We start from the raw sequence: 18,220 nt of genomic DNA on the forward strand, positions 1-18,220 counted from the left end.
TTCTTTTCTGTCTAAAAGGTGATCTTTCAACTTCGTCATAATCATTAACTTTAGAAAGAATACCCCACTTGGCCATTTTTTTTACACGCTAATAGATTTATTTTCCAACTTATTAAAATGAAAGAGAGAGAAAACTCACATCTGAAACAAGAAAAAACTACTGAGGCAATCTGTTAGATTTACGAATAGACTCACATGAAACTAAAGTAATTGGTTATGTATTTGTTCTGCACTTTTTTATGTGTTCTTTATAATATGACAGATTAATTTTTAACTACCTAATGAAATAGAACTAACAGATAAACGAACAGTAATTTATTAACATAATTTAAAATTTATTAACATTATAAAAAGTGTACATTACACAATGTGTGTATATCATTTTTGTGTTTTATATCACAAACTATTTATTTATCTTATATCAGATTATTTAGCCTTCAAAGATTAAATCTCTCTCATGGTATGCTTGTTTCTCAATGAGCTTTAATGACCTTGTCAGTTTATTGCAAGGGCACATTCACCACTGCTCAATGGTTAGATATTAAGAAATGGCCCAAAGGCTTGTGTTTATGTGTATGTTTTAAGGTTTACTGGATAAGACAGGTCAGAGTGAAGGGTTTGAAGGTCGTTACAAAACGACCTGTAGCTCTCACTGATTTGTCATTCGCTCCACCAGTTATAATTTCACCATCAGAGAGTTTAAGGAGCTCCCTGCAGACATTCAAACTCCTCTTTGACTTACACCCTCACACACGTATATCACAGCTCTGCAATTATCAACCCTGAAAGCTTTGAGATCCTGCAACACTGCTAACGATGGGAGTGGGTGAGTTTGACTCAACTTTATATACTGTTTTGATAATCGGAACTTATCATAACTAAAAAAAACCTGACTGTGTAGGCACTAAACTTTTAAGTATGTTTTTGAAAAACAAACAAAAAACTGTATCGTACATCACACACACACACACACACAAAATGAAAATTATGTCATCATTCACTCACCCTTATGTTGTTACAAACTTGTATGACTAACTTTTTTTCTGCAGAACATATGTGACCCTGGACCACAAAACCAGTCTTAAGTGTCATTTTTTTCGAAATTGAGATTTATATATCATCTGAAAGCTTTCCATTGATGTATGGTTTGTTAGGATCGGACGATATTTGGCCAAGATACAACTATTTGAAAATCTGGAATCTGAGGGTGCAAAAAAATCTAAATATTGAGAAAATCGCCTTTAAAGTTGTTCAGATGAATTCTTAGCAATGCATATTACTAATCAAAAACGACGTTTTGATATATTTACAGTAGTAAATTTACAAAATATCTTCATGGAATATGATCTTTATTTACTATACTAATGATTTTTGGCATAAAGGAAAAATCTATAATTTTGGCCCATACGCTGTATTTTTGGCTATTGCTACAAATATACCACAGCGACTTAAGACTGGTTTTGTGGTCCAGGGTCACATATAAGAAGATATTTAAAAGATTGTTGGAACAAACATTGTTTTGGTTGATTTTTGGGTCAACTATCCATTTAACAAATTTAGACATGTATTAGAGAAAGTAAAAATAATAAATTACTAATATTTATTTATTATTTACATTACACCCATTGTGTGTTCTCTTTTTAGAAAAACCTGAGTATTCAGATGCTGATTTCACCTATGGTAAGAATGTCTGATGGTTACTTATACCCCTTTAAGTTAGTGACAGGACTGTGAAATGATCATAAACACATTTGAAAATGTGTATTTTGTGAGTGTGAATACTGTACGTCTTGTTTTATACATCTCAAACTAAATAAGTCCTGCTCTCAACAGCCAGTAGACAGCTAAAGTTGTGTTTTACAACTATTAATGCAAAGTTTTTTTAGAAACACTTTTGTGGATATCTTGTTTGTAACTATCTGTGTTTGTGCTTATGCCAGATTATGAGTTAATCAGAAGAGGTGGGCTGATCTTTGCAGCTGTTTTGTTCTGTTTGGGCATGGCTATCATATTCGGTGAGTATGTCTAGATTCATGCAATCTACAGCATGTCCTCTCTGCATACATTATAATAAAAATACATGCAAACACAGGAATGCACACACGCATAGTTTTTTCCTTGTATAATCAAACGTTATCTTCTTTTCTGGCAGGCAAAAAGCTCAACTGTGGAAACAAGGCGTCTTCTAAGTAAGGCACATAAAATATTTATACAATAAAAGATACAATAAAAGACACACACATTCCCTGTCTTACCTCTTGGTGTGTCTTCTCTGTAGGCTTGAAGACAATGGTGATCTTTGACCTCTCCTTCATTAACCTTCACTGTGAGCATGCATATGCATTAACATACATTGTTACACTTTTGGCAAGCATATTCCTAGTAAGCATTACATCATGTTTTAAAAAAATAAATGTCATGACTTTTTGTCAAAAAAAAAAGCTTTTTTATATGACTTTTAAAAGGTCATGGTCTCATTATCTCAGAAACTCTGAATGCATTACAGATTCACAACACATTAAAGTATATTAACAGAGTGTAGATGGAAAAGATCCCCATTTATTCAATAACCAAATTCCAGTTCTCTCTCTCGTTTTGTGCAGGTAAACGGACACTTCAGTAAATTCACCAAGGATGAGCATTTTTCATGATCACATGTGGTCTAAATGTACAGTGGAGATTTTTTTCTTTTTGTCAGATAAATAGTTCATTTTCATTCACAAGATCTATGTATACTGTCACAATAAAATAAAACTCAAATGATCCTTTCTGTGAAATCTCTTACAATTTTAAAGAACATTGTAGTTCAAAAAATCTTGATAACTGAAAGCGAGATTTGACACTGAGCAGCTATTCACATGGTTTCAGAGCACATGTTACATTCAAACGCATTATATTTTAAGATACTGCTTCACACCGTTATTTTTAGAACTGTATATACGATCACAATCATCTGCAACAACATCAATCACTCTGTCTTTGAAAGGATGCTGCTTCTCCTTTAGGTCGGTCCCGCGTCCGCGCGGGCGCGCGCTAGAGCTCGGCTCTTGTAATTGGCTCAGCGCTGTGCTGTTGTCCATGCGCCACTGGGCGAGTCTCGGCTGTCTCAGTAACCCTCTTTTATCCTGAAAAAAGGAGAGCGAAAGAGGGCAGACTCAGAGTTGGGCTCTGGCGTAGGGACCGCCATTATTGGGAGGCTTGGACAACCACTTTCACTCTCACGCACAATATATATATCTCGTAACATTTAAAGACATGCGTGGCCCAGAGTGCTCGTGATTTGGCTACGAAAAACTGGATGTTGTGTCTCAGTGTAAAGGCATCGCTGCATGCCGTCTGCACACGGTGAAATCAGCATTTTATGGCCACAACAAAGGGCATTATAACAGATCAAAACCAACGTGCTTAGGCCGGAGGAAGAAATTAAAACGAGCCTTTTTTCTGCACGGAAACGACTGGCCTCCAAGAAAGGACATTTCTTTGTTTGGATATGTTTAGCCGTCGGTGGATTTTCACAGCCGTTTCTATGCGAACGCGAGATCAGTAAGTTGCGCCTGACAAAAATATCCCTTGGAAACTGCAAGTCTGTCAAGCCACAATCAAACAGCCCCCACGGAATTTAATGTCCTCGGCTTTTTACGTAGTCTTTTGTTTTCCTTTCTTTCTGGTTTCCAACAACACTGACCGAGCCGGTTGTAAGCCCTCTTGGGCTGGCCTGGACGAGGGAAGAGGGATTGAGAAGGGAAAGGGAGGACGGAGAAAGGCACTGGTATGTATGTGTGTATTAACCCCGGTGTTTCATTAAAACAAGTATTAACGAGTAAAGTAGACCGTGTCACCTACGTGACAGTTTTCAATGGTTTAAGAAGCCTATAAATCAAATATCTTTAAATAAGGAGTGGAGTAGTAGCTACAGAAAGGAAACTGTATCTACAAATACAAGCGAGTGCTGTCTATTGTGCAGGCAGCGCCTTGGTTGCACTGAAAACGGATTTATCTTGCACTCTAATAATCTCAGATTCTTATAAGTTGGCAGACTATTTTCTCACGTGATGTGCACCTTGTTAGTTGCTATGTAACGCTGCATTGTGGAATACACCAACGTAGATGAGTCGTGCTAATTTATTATAACTGCATACTCTGCTTTAAATACGTGAGGAAAATGTCACAGACAGTTGAGTGTGTAATTTCTGTTGCAGCAGCACACAGACAGCTGAGCCGCTCATCGGAAGGCAGTTCTGAACCATGACATCCGCATTACGTAGCTTTCTTGCTTAGGCTTTGCTGGGCCTAGGTTTTGGGATTTGCTTTTTTTAGGGTTCAGAACTTCACATATGTATTTTGCTTGAAGAGTGTGCTGTAGGATGTTTTTATTTGGCCATGCACATACAACCACAACAGTGCTTGATGTATATTCAAGCCATATATTTCTCAGTGTCCAACAACACAGTGGGCTACAGCAAGTACAGGGAAATCAGAAGAACGTCAGGTTGTGTCTTGGTGTGTGTTGAAGGTAAGTCTAAACAGCTGGTAGACTCATATCATGTAACAATCAAACAGTGTTGACGCTAGCACCCACTTGGACTGCACCTGACCCGCCTGTGGATCGCCTACTTTGAGCTCTGTAGCCAGACAGGGTCTGTATTTATGTCTACAACACCAGATATTGCATGAGGGTTCACCAGCAAAACATTTCCTGTGTGTGGTACTGTACCACTAAAAGTAAGCAGGAGTAATGCATCGTCCAGGAATAGCTCTAGAATTTTGAATAGCCAAAAATGTTGTTTTCTATTGTATTTGGTACAACACTAATTAAGTGATGAATGAAAGATTGAAAGATTTTTTAAAATGCATTCATAACAAAACAACAGTGTAAATACTGTATGTGCCTTTTGTTTTGCTGCAAAGTGCAGGAATTGTTGTTGAAGTAATCTTGTTTCACATTATTTTTAAATTCTTTTTTTTTTTTCAGTAAATAAAATAAATGATTCTGAATACGTTCTTTGAAAATGTTCAAATGTCACCCATTTAGTTGTCTAATTTACAATATACGCATACAGTTAATACTGGTTTACACAGCTGCATACAGTATTTGACAATGCCCTTAGATAAGTTCATTCACCAAAAATAAAAATTCTGTGAGAACGTTTTCTTTTGTGGAACACTAGGTGAATTTAAGCATATTCTGCCCACTCTTTTCAGTATAATGAAAGTGTATGAGGACTGGGGCCATCAAGCTACAGAAAAGCAAAAGTAACATGAAAGTAACAACTTAAATTTTGGTCTTTTTCAAATAAAGGTATCACATGGCTTTAGAAGACATGGAATAGCCCATCACATCAGCCACTTATGATGCTTTTATGGTGCTTTTTTGTCCTTTCTGATGCTTGAAAGCTCCAGTCCACATTCATTGTAATTGCATGGAAAACAGCAATCAACTACATTATTTAAAATTTTCCTCTTTGCATTTCACGGATAAAAGACAGCCATATGGGTTTGGAATGAAATATAAGTGTGAAAATGACAGAATTGTGGGTGTGCTATTGTGTTTGAAATAATACAGAGATGGTTAAAGAAAGAAATCATTAAATGCTGGTAATATTCTATTCACTAGTTCAATATATATTTATTATATTGTACCTTAGTATTTTGTATGTAGTATTGTGTAATTACACATACAACCTGATCCATATCTACAACTGGAATCATAGAAACTTAAATGAATGATTGAACAACCACATAGCAACACTTTACGAACAGCTCAGAATGACTTCTAGTAACACCCTGGCAATGTTTTGGAATTGAAAGTTTGAACTGACAAGCACCAGTGATATTCAGATAATGAAATATTGTAAAAGTTGTCATTAATATGGTGTTTGCTGTAAGTATATGGGAGCCTTGGTATTTTATTTACAGTATGTTAACATTTACTTGAACTTTGAGATGTGAAGTGACTACTTCAGTCAACCGAAGACTTATATTTCCTGCAAATGAACTAATCAGGAATTTCCTAAGTCTTTAAATAGCAGCACTAGCACTAGCTAAGGATAACAGTGGATTAATTACATGCTGGAATTATTGCTTGCTGTGTATGAAAGCACCATTATTAAATGGCCAACCAACATACTGAATGCATGCAATGTGGCCATTTAAATTATAACCATTTTGGCTATTATTGGGCAACTCGCAAAAACTAAACACAAAATAACCAGAAGCTAGCGAGCAGTGTTCAAATTCAAAGCGCATCATGAAACCAAGTGTTAATAGATGATTGTGAAGGACTGTGATGTGAACTATTCTAACTATAGTAGTCAACATTTGAAGTGGATCAAAAAAGTTAATCAAAGTTGTCCTAAGACAAGAACGGGTATTGTTTTGGTTTAAGATCAACTTTGATGAAAGTTTTTGATCCACTTCAAATATTGACTACTGTAGTTTTTTTTGGTATTTACATAGTTGTGTAGGATTGCTAGCATAGAAATTGATCTGTAAGTCTTATATTGCTAGAAATCCATAATCAGAACTTTTGCTTTTTTGATTAGAATTGTATTTCTTATTAATGTTTGTTTAGAATATCATTTAAATATTATTGAAGGAACATTATTAGAAACATATTGAAATGCATTTATGTAAATTGCTTGGTACATTAAGGGATTTAGTGTTTAATGTAGGGCTATACTATGTGAATTGAATATCATCTTAATATCTGTGGAAATTCATAGACTAGGTTAAAATTCTTTTAAATTTGCCTTTTGTGCAAACAAAGCACACAATTTTGCTGATAATTGGTTTGTTCTTTCTCCCTCATTTTCTCATTTAGGCTAGCTCCAATTCCTGCTTCTGTCGTCTTCACTTCTTCATGTCTCATCTCTGATTAGTACCCTCTAATATGGGCAGAACATACAAGCAGTTTTCTTGACCTGAAAGGATGATTGAAACATCAGAACTAAATCCTAAATTGTAAATCAAATACAGGGCCTTACTTCAACATTTTATGGACACGTTTTAAAGAGTCTGCCTCTGTCATCCTTTGGGGCATGGCAAGATGAATGCCTGTGTACGATGATGATGGCTAAAAAGCAAGAATCCCGAATGCCTATCTACAACCTCGTTGTTGTTGGCCTGTCGGGAACTGAGAAGGAGAAGGGGCAATGTGGAGTTGGCAAATCATGCCTTTGTAACCGCTTTGTCCGTCCTAGTGCGGATGACTTCCATCTTGATCACACTTCTGTGCTAAGTACAAGTGACTTCGGTGGCCGGGTTGTCAACAATGACCACTTCCTGTTCTGGGGAGAGGTGGGGAGAGTTTTGGAAGATGGCGCAGACTGCAGAATGCATGTGGTTGAGCAGACCGAATTCATTGATGACCAGACGTTCCAGCCCCATCGCAGCACAGCCTTACAGCCCTACATCAAAAGAGCTGCCTCCACCAAACTGGCTTCTGCTGAAAAACTCATGTACTTCTGCACTGATCAGCTGGGACTGGAGCAAGACTTCGAACAGAAGCAAATGCCCGAAGGCAAGTTGCAGGTGGATGGATTTCTGCTTTGTGTTGATGTAAGTCGTGGTATGAACCGCAACTTTGATGATCAAATGAAATTTGTCACCAACTTGTACAATCACTTAAGCAAGACAAAAAAGCCTATTGTGCTGGTTCTAACTAAGTGTGATGAGGGTGTGGAGCGATACATCAAGGACTCCCATACCTTTGCCATTACAAAAAAGAACTTGCAGGTTGTTGAAACATCGGCACGATCCAACGTCAATGTTGATTTGGCTTTCCTTACCTTGATACAGCTCATTGATAAGGGAAGAGGTAAGCCCAAGATCATACCTTACTTTGAGGCACTGAAACACCAGAGTCAACTAATTGCTTCTGCAAAGGACCGCTATGAGTGGTTAGTGAACCACATTGTGAAGAATCACAATGAAACGTGGCCCAATGTTAGCCGACGAATGCAGACTTCACCTGAATACAAGGAATATGTATTTTTAGAAGGTACTGGTAAGGCTAAGAAGCTATTTCAACAACACATTCACAGGCTAAAACAGGAACACATTGAAAGGCGTCGCAAAGCATACTTGAGCGCTCTTCCACTCGCCTTGAGTAGCTTAGTGTCTGAGTTGGATGAAATTGAGCATTTGAGCTGGTCTGGGGTCCAGAAGGTCCTTGAGTCTAAAAAAGACTTTGATCACTGGTTTGTGGTACTGGACGATGCACCATGGGAGGACACGCCACATCTTGACAACATGGAGGATGAGCGCATCCCCTTTGATGTGCTAGACACCACGGCTGCTGAAATAATCTTTGATGCACACCTTGAACACTTGCGCAACGAATGCAAGCGTGCCCAGATGCGTCATGAGTTCAAAGCAAAATTAGCATCATCACCTTTCGTTACCCCTGGCAAACCCTGGGAGGAGGCCCGAAGCTTCATCATGAACGAAGACTTCTACCAGTGGCTTGAGGAGCCAGAATATTTGGACATTTATAACCGGCACCAGAAAGCAATCATAGACAGGGCAAAAGAGGATTTTCAGGAGCTTTTGCTGGAGTACTCTGAGCTCTTCTATGAACTTGAGGTAGATGCCAAACCTAGTAAAGAGAAGATGGGAGCAATTCAAGAAGTGTTAGGTGAAGAACAACGCTTCAAGGCCCTTCAGAAATTGCAAGCTGAAAGGGATGCTTTAGTGCTGAAACACATCCATTTTGTGTATCACCCTACGAAGGAAACATGTCCGAACTGCCCACACTGTGTTGACAACAAAATTGAGCAAATACTAGCTTCATGCTTCCCTGCACAATACCCTTCCTTTGGAAAGTCCCATATGTTTGATGGAAAGGTAGATAGGATCAATCTTGTTATACTGGGCAAAGATGGTCTTGCCAGAGAATTAGCCAATGAGATTCGGGCATTGTCTACAAATGACGATCATTATATGCTTGAAGGTAGAATGTATGAGCTTGTCCTTCGGCCCATTGAGGGTAATGTTAGACTTCCTGTCAATTCATTTCATACATCCACATTTACTCCCCATGGATGCCTGTGTTTGTACAATTCAAAAGAGTCCTTGTCATACATTGTCGAAAGTATTGAGAAGTTGCGAGATTCCACACTTGGCAGAAGGGACAACCATATGGCTCAGCTTCCCCTGTCACTCTTACTAGTAACCAAAAGAGGTGTTGGGGGACTGGGTGACATTGGTGGTGAGACTGCTCAAGCATTAATCTCACAGGGTCAGCAGGTAGCCATAAAACTGCAGTGCAACTACCTGGAACCTGCCTCCCCAGGCACTGGCTATGGGCGAAATGTAAATGAAAAGCAGATCAATCAGGTCTTGAAGGTTCTACTTGAAACAAGGAGGACTTCTACATTCCGTAGCTGTTCTCCACCTGCACCTCCGTTGCCTCCATGTATTCGAGAATTACAGCAGGATCAGAGTCCAGAGGCTGAATTGCGTATTGTCATGTGCCTAATGTGTGGAGACTCCTATGACATTGATCAACTCCTTGCACCATTCCTGCTTCCTCAGCATTGCAAGCCAACCTCTCCTCAGACAAGTGGCACTTCAGTGCTGCTAGAACAAACAATCGGTGGTCACAAGCATACAATTGAACTGACTCTAATGTCCTACCACGCTTCTTTTGCCACTCGTAAGAGTCGGTTGGTGCATGGCTACATTGCTGTATACTCTGCTAGCCGCAAGGCTTCTTTTGAAACCCTGTGTGCCTTTTTGTGTGAGGTTCAGGACATTGTCCCAGTTCAGCTGCTTGCAGTGGGGGAAACCCGGACTGAGCTTCTGGACTCTGAGTCTGCTCACGAGTTGCTAGTCCAAGGTGAAGAACTAGCGCGTGAACTTGAGGGACGGTTTTGCAGTATTGTCTGTGGCGCTGGAGGAGTTGTTGGAGGACTACACAAACTAGACCTTTTGGAACAATTTTTCACAGAGGTGTTAGAAAAGAGAACCATTGTTGAGGCCAGTCATATGTATGAAAACGTTGCAGAAGCCAGTAGCACAAATGAGAATGTGTATTCGCCACACTGTGGCTCCCCAAGTCCTGTAACAATGCTGTTAGATTCTGAGGAAGACATGGAAGCTTCCCCGCCTTACCATGATGGTACACTCACCTCTCACGGTGGATTCAAATTGCCTGACCTGGACTCCGGTGACACATTCTCTGTGATCTCTGACCTTAGCACCTTTGAGAACAAGCTAAATAATAAAGTTCCTCCACAAGTAAGACCCAAACCTAGTGTCACATTTGACCTTAGAAAACCAAATTTTAATCCGTATGTGGATGCAGTCAGCCATCGCCGTTCCCTTACATCCAATGTGACGTGGCCTCTAGGAGGAGATTATGATCCTTCGGACTACGCTGAGCCAATGGATGCTGTCTCTAAACCCCGCCCCAGCTATGAGGACAGCATATATTCTGTGCCACATGACAGCACACAGGGCAAAATTATTACCATCCGCAATTCCAATCGAATCCACTCCAATGGAGGAGGCAATGGTTCAGACAGTGAAGGGGATGGCAGTTCATTGGAGAGACGTCGCAAGTTCTCAGCTGCACGGGTGAAGCCGCGTCTCTACCGTGATCGTTCCAAACGTCTGGGGAAGTTCAGCAGTTTCCGCACTAGTTTTTCCATTGGTAGCGATGATGAGATTGGCACTCTCTCAAGGTCAAAAGATGATGATGTTTCAGGACTAAAGGCAGACATACTCAATGAAGAAGGAGAAGATCCCAAAAAGAGGAACATACTGAAAAGTCTTCGCCGACCAGGCAAAGTATGATTCATTTATTTACTCATTTTACATGGCTTTTAAAAAAGTATGCTCGTGTGTATTTAGCTTTGTAATGTTTATGTAATTGCTATGTAATTATGTAAATGCTTGTGTAATTGTCAAATAAGCTGTACTTGTCTTGCTGTTTGGCAGAAAACAAGACCAAAGCCTCGTCATTCTATCTCTAAACCTTTGGAGAGTAACTACTTTGGGGTGCCCTTGGTCAATGTGGTTTCCCTTGAACGACCTATTCCAGTTTTCATTGACAAGTGTATTCGTTATATTGAGGCCACAGGTACATTTGCTGCTGCTGTTTCACCATCATGCTTAGCTTATAACCGTTGTGCTTGGGGGACCATATAAGCTTATCATTATTGCAGTGTCCAGTTAAAATTAGATGCTTAATGGGCTGTAGCTGTCATAAATCACACCACAGCATAGTTTTGCACATATTGCACTCTTTTTCCTGACTGGGTTTCAGTTATGGTCTGACAATGAAGATTGTAGAACCATATTAATGATTTTTTTGTTTTTTTAATGTTAGCATTTTTAATAGCCAGAAACACAGTATATTAGACCTGTTTGTAGCAGTTTGTAGAATTATCTTCAACACTTCAAAAAGTGTTCTGGCAGTGATTAGTACTTTAATGTCTTAAAATGCTTAGAATGAGTCATAGAAAAATGATGTACACTAAAATGATCTTGTTAATCAACACTCTCTCTCTCTCTCTCTCTCTCTCTCTCTCTCTCAGGTCTGACAACAGAGGGTATCTACAGAGTAAGTGGGAATAAGGCAGAGATAGAGAGCATGCAGAGGCAGTTCGAACAGGGTAAGTTCAGAAGAATTTCAATAAAATTGTTGTGGGTTACAGATATTGGTATGATGGTTAATTGTCTTATGGTTTTAAAGGTGCCATAGAATGCATTGATACAATATTTTAAATTGTTCTCTGATATCTACATAGAAGGTATGTGGCTTAGGTAAGGGCAAAAGATCTCCAGAAACGGTTTTACATGTCCATTTACAACCCTAGGATTTCTCCCTAGAATGAAATGGTCTGTTATTACCTTATTTGGAAGGGTCATGAATAACAATGTTTAGCTCTGCTCTGATTGGCTGTTTCACAGTGCGGCTCATTTCAGTAGCTTACACAGCAGGAAGGAAACACAAGGAAAATATATATTTCAATACTTTCTCTCTCTTATATCGTTGGGTAATTATACTGTATATAAAATGCGGACATCAGGGAGCCGCTATTAATATGCGGGACATTGAAACTGCTTTCGAATGCACGATCGCTTTTTAGTTTCACTTTCACTTTCGAGATTTGCGATTGCACGTGCTCTGTGTAAACTACAGCGGCAGTACTTACCACACAATTTACAAGATCAGATGCTCGTCAATGGTGCTCAGTATCTGCAAATCATTCGCCATCATCCTCAGTCATCTCTCCTTACTCTGTTTATGTGGTAAGTGAAATGTTATGTACTGTAATGTAACAGGCTACCGCTAGCAGCTAACCATGTACCTTTAGTGGCTTTAGTGGTTATTAGAACGCGTTATTTGTTTTAACGTGCCTTTCTGAATACAGACACCAACCCATCCCTGCACTTCACCTGCCCTGCACAGCCTGGAACATAACATTTATTTCCATGATCTGCCATTTTCGCTGTTATCCTCGCTTGTTACTTCACAATACCTGCAGAACTTCTGATGATTCGGCTGGCGGCTGGCCTAGAACATGGGAGGGTGCAAATGTTGGGGGCATGACTATTAGTGTAGCGTCACAGTCTGTGTTATGTTCTGATTCGTCTATTTTTCAGTGGTATTTTGCTTGCATGAGATTTACATAAAAAGGAGGAAACAATCAAGTCAAGTCAAATTTTATTAAGATCCCTTACGGGCAATTTAGATGCAGCAAGAATCAGAAGCACAGCAGACCCACACAATACATTCCAAAACATAAATACATAAAAATATATAAATAAAATACAGTAAATACAATAAATTTCACCTAACAGATTCCTTAAAGACCATTTAACAACTGAATTGCACAGGGAACAAACAAGTATTTATATCGATTACTTTTCATCTTTGGTAGTCTATAACGGGAACCTGAAGGAAGCATTAAAAACTCTGGATGCAGAAAATGGTCACTGTCCAGGAGCACAGATTGGGCCTGACTCAAAACATTCCTACTGAACAAAAATGACAAACTTGTTTGTTCTTTGCCTATAATCTTCCCACTAAGAGTAACTATTCTATTTAATGCATTTTTATGTTTCACACTGAGATTTCCAAACCAGCAGCTAATAGAAAAGGACAGTACCGACTCAATATAAGACTTATAGAACAATTCCATCATTGTCCTATCTACATTGAATGATCTTAATTTTCTTAAACAGTATAGGCGCTGCTGTCCCTTTTTACATAAAACCTCTGTGTTCACATCAAAACACAATCTGTTATCAATAGTGGTGCCCAAGTATTTATAACTGTCCACACATTCTACCTTCTCACCCCTAATAATGGTAGCCTGGGAAGAATGTGGTTTTATTCTAAAGTCGATAGTCATATCTTTTGTCTTGGACACATTCAATTGCAAACAGGCACCATCACACCATTTCACAAAATCATCAACCACTGGACCATGACCCGTTTTGTTATTTTCCAGAAGACTCGTGATGACTGTATCATCAGCAAACTTTAAGAAAAATCTATTGCTGTGTTTACTTATACAATCATTTGTATATAAAATATACAATAAAGGAGACAAAACACAGCCTTGAGGAGTTCCTGTAGATGTTATCAAGGGAGATGAGAAACTACCGTCTACTCTCACTCTTTGAGTTCTGTCAGTTAGAAAATCTAAAATCCAGCCCACTAAATTAAAATCAAGACCAAAATCAGTAATTAACTTCTCTACTAAAATATGAGGTTGTAAAGAATTAAAAGCAGATGCAAAATCCACAAACAAAAGCTTGACACGCGTTTTGCTCCCTTCCAAGTGCTTTAATACCAGATTTAATAAAGTTGCTGTTGCATCTTCGACACCTCGCTGTGTTCTATAAGCGAACTGAAGGGGGTCCAGAAGATTTTTAGTTTTAGCCGCCTTTTACCAATTTCTCAAATCATTTCATTATAAGAGATGTTAGTGCTATTGGCCTAAAATCATTTAATGTTACTGCATTTACAATTTTAGGCACAGGCACCACGATAGCCTGCTTCCACACTTTAGGGACTTTCTGAAGAGCAAAAGACCATTTAAAAATCTTACAGAACACTGGTGCCAATTGCTCAGCACAAACCTTAATTAAATGCCCCCCAATATTGTCTGGTCCAGGAGTCCAATGGTGTTTGAGGCTCACGGTATGTCATTTTCTTGTACAGAACTGTTATTATTCAACTATGCCAAGGTAAATACAGTTTTCCATTCTATGGCACCTTTAAGGCACATATTGTTGCATATAGTATATATGAGTGCATGCTGACAGTATGTACAAGCTTTTAATGTAAAATGTATTTTTTGTTTTATTTCCACACGCACAAAATCATATTGATGGATGAGCTCTACTGCTCATGATGTTCTTTGATTCCTTTCTTGTTTCCCTCATTTTATCGCTCTCACTTTGTTCGTTTATTTATTTTTCATTCCTCTTAGACCACAATCTGGACCTTGTGGAGAAGGACTTTACTGTGAATACAGTTGCCGGAGCAATGAAAAGTTTATTCTCTGAGCTGCCTGAGCCTCTGGTTCCTTATAGTTCACAGGAGGAGCTAGTGGAAGCTTTCAGTAAGATTTCACTTGGCATTCTATAAATGCTTTTGTGAAGAATATAATATTGTTCATGAATCATCTTGAATTCTAAAATAATAAAGTGTTGCATGCAGAGGAAGCAAAATTGGATGTTATGTCATCCATAACACCATGCCTGTCTAAGCCTGTGGAATAATCAAGTTTTTAATTTTTTGTGCATAGAAATTAATGATCGAGAACAGAGGCTTCACACAATGAAGGATGTGTTAAGACGATTTCCCAGGGAGAATTTTGATGTCTTCAAATATGTAATAAGCCATCTAAACAAGTGAGTTTGAAAACCACCTGCAGTTGCTAACTGTTGGAGATCAGTTAAAGGGAAGAAACATTAAATCTCTGTTTCTCTTTCTCTCTCTTTCTCAGGGTTAGTCAGTGGAACAGAGTCAACTTAATGACCAGCGAGAATCTCTCCATCTGTTTCTGGCCAACACTGATGCGGCCAGATTTCACCTCTATGGATGCCCTGACAGCCACACGCACCTACCAGACAATCATCGAGACATTCATCCATCAATGTGCTTTCTTCTTTTACAACCAGCCTCCTGCTGAGTCACCCACTGGCCCCTTCGGGCTCCCTGGACCACTGGTGCCCTCCGGATTGCCCCCATCCCCCACGGCCGCCCCCTCTTTTTGCCCTCCAACCCCACATTTTACCCCCCTTCTGCAATCCCCACCACATTCTCCCCCCCAGAGCCCACACACGGCCCCTGGAGAACCACAAACACTGTGAGATGGGGAAAATCACGTGGCCCGTTATTTAGTGAACTACACGCACACAAACACTTGCTTGCACACACACACACTTGCAGTGCATGCATACACATCTACATACATGCTCTGCACACACATCTAAAAGCCTCTAAAACATGTAGCTTGTTTAGGTCAGTGTTGTATGTAAAAAAAAATTGTTCTGAGCTCTTGGTCCTGCTTCTGGAAATCCACCTTTCTGCAGAATTTAGTTCCAACCTGTTCTAACAAACGTCTGTGATTTTTAATATACCACAAACCTTGAATATCTGGTTCAAGTGTGTTTGATTAGGTTTATATCTAAACTCTTTGTCGTACAGAGCACCCTTATCTACAGTTATTAACACATCACACACAAAATGAAGGTCTGTGCGCTTATGAACTCTCAAAAAATTCTTTTTAAAAGGTGCAACCAACAAGGACTCCGATCACCATGTCAGCACTGCCCTTCATGTAGTTTATTACAGAAGGGGGAAGGTGTTATTTTCTAGAGAGTGAATATAGATGTTCTAATCAAGAAGGATACAAACGGTTTTGAAGGATTTTCCTGTTTTCTTCTTTCAGTAGAAAGTGTTTACATTTCATTTTACAACAGTACCTGCTCTTTTCTCTCCTGCTCTCTCTCTCTCTCTTTATGGATGTAGTGGCATAAAGGACACTATAGTCATGAAAACCATGAAGCACTTACTCGTTTTTCAGCCTTTCACCTTTTTGGGAGAATAATAGAGTTCACTTCACCTTTCTCTTTCTCTCTCTCTTTTTATCTTTACTTCAAGAAGATTAATGAAATCACTTTAGCAGCAACCATATTCACCACTTTGCCTGGCTGTTGTGTTCCACTCTACCGTTATTGGTTTCTACCCCATGCCTGTTTTGTTATATGAACTTTAAAAATACCATGGATTTCGGAGGATGTTTTTATTCCTTGCTTTAAAGACTTGAAGTTCTGACACCTGATAGGCTAGAAGGTGATGTTGATGAGGATTTGTTTTGCTGAGTGTCTCCTGTGGATCTTTGCTCATAAATTCACCTAATGGGAGCATACGTGCCCTTTCTTTGAAGGCTGGGGTTTAAATGGCAGCGATATCACGTGGTTTTAGGGAATGCACTTCCAGTTAGCGCTGGTGTGGGGCTCAAGATCACTGAGACTGCATATTTACTCTGACCCTTAAACATTAGACTCTGAATCAGCAATTCAAAACCCTCACATTTTGGACTCGAGATAAAAAAAATGTAAAAAAAATGTTGAAGGCCTTTTACTGATGCCCAGTTTGACTGTTTTACAAACTCCATTGTTTTTACTTAATAATCTAAAGCACTTTTTTTGTCTTTTTATATAGACCTGTATTGTGAACTGCGACACTGAATAATAATTGGTTCCCATTTTTGCCATTGTGTTTAAAAGATCAATGGACCTTTTCAAGGTGAATGTAGAGTGGTCACAGATTAAGCCTAATACTGGACTGAAGTTTACTCTTGATGATTCTGCATTCATATTAGTATGTCTTTTGTTCTCTATTAGTATGTTTTTTGGACCTCTTTTACAGTCTGAAGTTTGAATAACATGGACCTTAATTCACCTTTTTTTCCGTTGTCATCTCCATGTGACTGGATTGGTATGACACGATTTGCCTCTTCTGCTTCTACCATCTCCACGCTCCGTCTAAACTCTTCTGGACAAATCCATGATGTATAATGATAAAATGATTCATCGAATGTGTAGATTGTATGTATATTACCTGTTTTGTTTTGTTTTTTTCTCTTGAACCACAAAGCTTCTGATGTGAAGGAAATTATTCCTAAATGTATTTTGCTTGAAATGCCACTTCCTTTTTCTATCCAGCCAAGGTAGAAAAGCTGAAGTACCAAAGTAGTGCAATGTGGCTGATGAGGGTTCAACACCAGGTGTACATATTTTGATGACGGGTTGGGGATGAGTGTGTCAGATTCAACTCAAATACTTGACAAATAGCCCCTATGGCAAATCTTTGATGATTAGACAACGCTTTCGTTCATGATCCTCTTCATTCTGTGTATCTGCTGCTTTTCTACCAGGCTGAACAAAACTGAAAGAATCCCCACTTTACTTGAAGTGTAATATTTTCCTTTCATATAGAGATTTCCAGCAAACTGCTTGAAAACTCTTGAATTAGCAACTAGCCCAAATGTTTATACAGCCATCTCTGTGTGTTATACTTGTAAGAATGCAATTTTTCTTCAAGCTAATGTGATTAGTCAAGAAAATGATGGATAACTGTGATGGTTATCATAATGGTTAAAAGATTTGAGGCCCTTTAAGTGTGCCACAAAACGTTCTAAATAGAAGTGTTTGTAGAAGTAGAACTTCTTTGGATTTTTCTTTTGTTTTTGATTTTTCTTTTCTCCTAAAGGTCTGAGTATGAAAACTTGTTTATTCTCTGTCCGTTGTTGCATTGTGTTAAAGCCAGATTATGGAATACTGGTGAAAAAGAAAAGAAGAAGCCCTGATTAGTTGTGATGGTGCAACATTAGGAGTCATTTAAACAATCAAAATGTGTGAAAGTGCGCCTCACAACACCTGACCTGCTGAGTTTACTAATAAACTTTACCTAGAAACCGCTAAGTAAGCATTAGTCAAAATTCTGATCTGACACTTTGAAACTATTTCATGGTTGTTTTCAATATAAACTCACGTGAAATTTCTCACTTTAAATACTGTAATTGTAACATGAATTAATCTGAATGATTGAAATGAAAGCCTCTACAGAATCTTTTATATAATTTTAAGTTCACAAAAAATAACATTATTGTAATCAGAAAAAGTCGTATTGTTTGAATGCAAGGGTCAGTCCATAATAATTCAACAACTCTTGCTCTTTATAAATGAA

The 18,220-nt window shown here is 38.7% G+C and overlaps 2 protein-coding genes across 2 annotated transcripts; both read left to right on the forward strand.

Moving 5' to 3' along the window:
• The first annotated feature begins 664 nt into the window (after positions 1 to 664).
• fxyd2 (FXYD domain containing ion transport regulator 2) lies at positions 665 to 2,763 on the forward strand. Its single transcript, XM_058775967.1, has 6 exons — positions 665 to 826; positions 1,645 to 1,680; positions 1,941 to 2,015; positions 2,153 to 2,189; positions 2,279 to 2,326; positions 2,604 to 2,763. The coding sequence occupies exons 1-5, from the start codon at positions 817 to 819 to the stop codon at positions 2,301 to 2,303; spliced, it is 183 nt and encodes a 60-aa protein (XP_058631950.1). The 5' UTR covers positions 665 to 816; the 3' UTR covers positions 2,304 to 2,326; positions 2,604 to 2,763.
• A 129-nt stretch (positions 2,764 to 2,892) lies between these two features.
• On the forward strand, positions 2,893 to 17,069 carry arhgap35b (Rho GTPase activating protein 35b). The gene is made up of 7 exons (XM_058775966.1): positions 2,893 to 3,769; positions 6,821 to 10,791; positions 10,942 to 11,083; positions 11,541 to 11,618; positions 14,451 to 14,582; positions 14,769 to 14,874; positions 14,970 to 17,069. Exons 2-7 carry the CDS (start codon positions 7,063 to 7,065, stop codon positions 15,334 to 15,336), a joined length of 4,554 nt encoding a protein of 1,517 aa, XP_058631949.1. The 5' UTR covers positions 2,893 to 3,769; positions 6,821 to 7,062; the 3' UTR covers positions 15,337 to 17,069.
• Positions 17,070 to 18,220: the final 1,151 nt, after the last annotated feature.

This window comes from Onychostoma macrolepis, chromosome 05 (assembly GCF_012432095.1).
Source record: "Onychostoma macrolepis isolate SWU-2019 chromosome 05, ASM1243209v1, whole genome shotgun sequence".
Lineage (NCBI taxonomy): Eukaryota > Metazoa > Chordata > Actinopteri > Cypriniformes > Cyprinidae > Onychostoma > Onychostoma macrolepis.

Coding starts and splice junctions, on each gene's coding strand:
- fxyd2 (XM_058775967.1), top strand. Junction 1,681..1,940: donor AGATGCTGATTTCACCTATG/GTAAGAATGTCT, acceptor TGCTTATGCCAG/ATTATGAGTTAATCAGAAGA. Junction 2,016..2,152: donor GGGCATGGCTATCATATTCG/GTGAGTATGTCT, acceptor CTTTTCTGGCAG/GCAAAAAGCTCAACTGTGGA.
- arhgap35b (XM_058775966.1), top strand. CDS start 7,063: ATGATGATGGCTAAAAAGCAAGAATCCCGAATGCCTATCTACAACCTC. Junction 11,084..11,540: donor TCGTTATATTGAGGCCACAG/GTACATTTGCTG, acceptor TCTCTCTCTCAG/GTCTGACAACAGAGGGTATC. Junction 11,619..14,450: donor GCAGAGGCAGTTCGAACAGG/GTAAGTTCAGAA, acceptor CATTCCTCTTAG/ACCACAATCTGGACCTTGTG.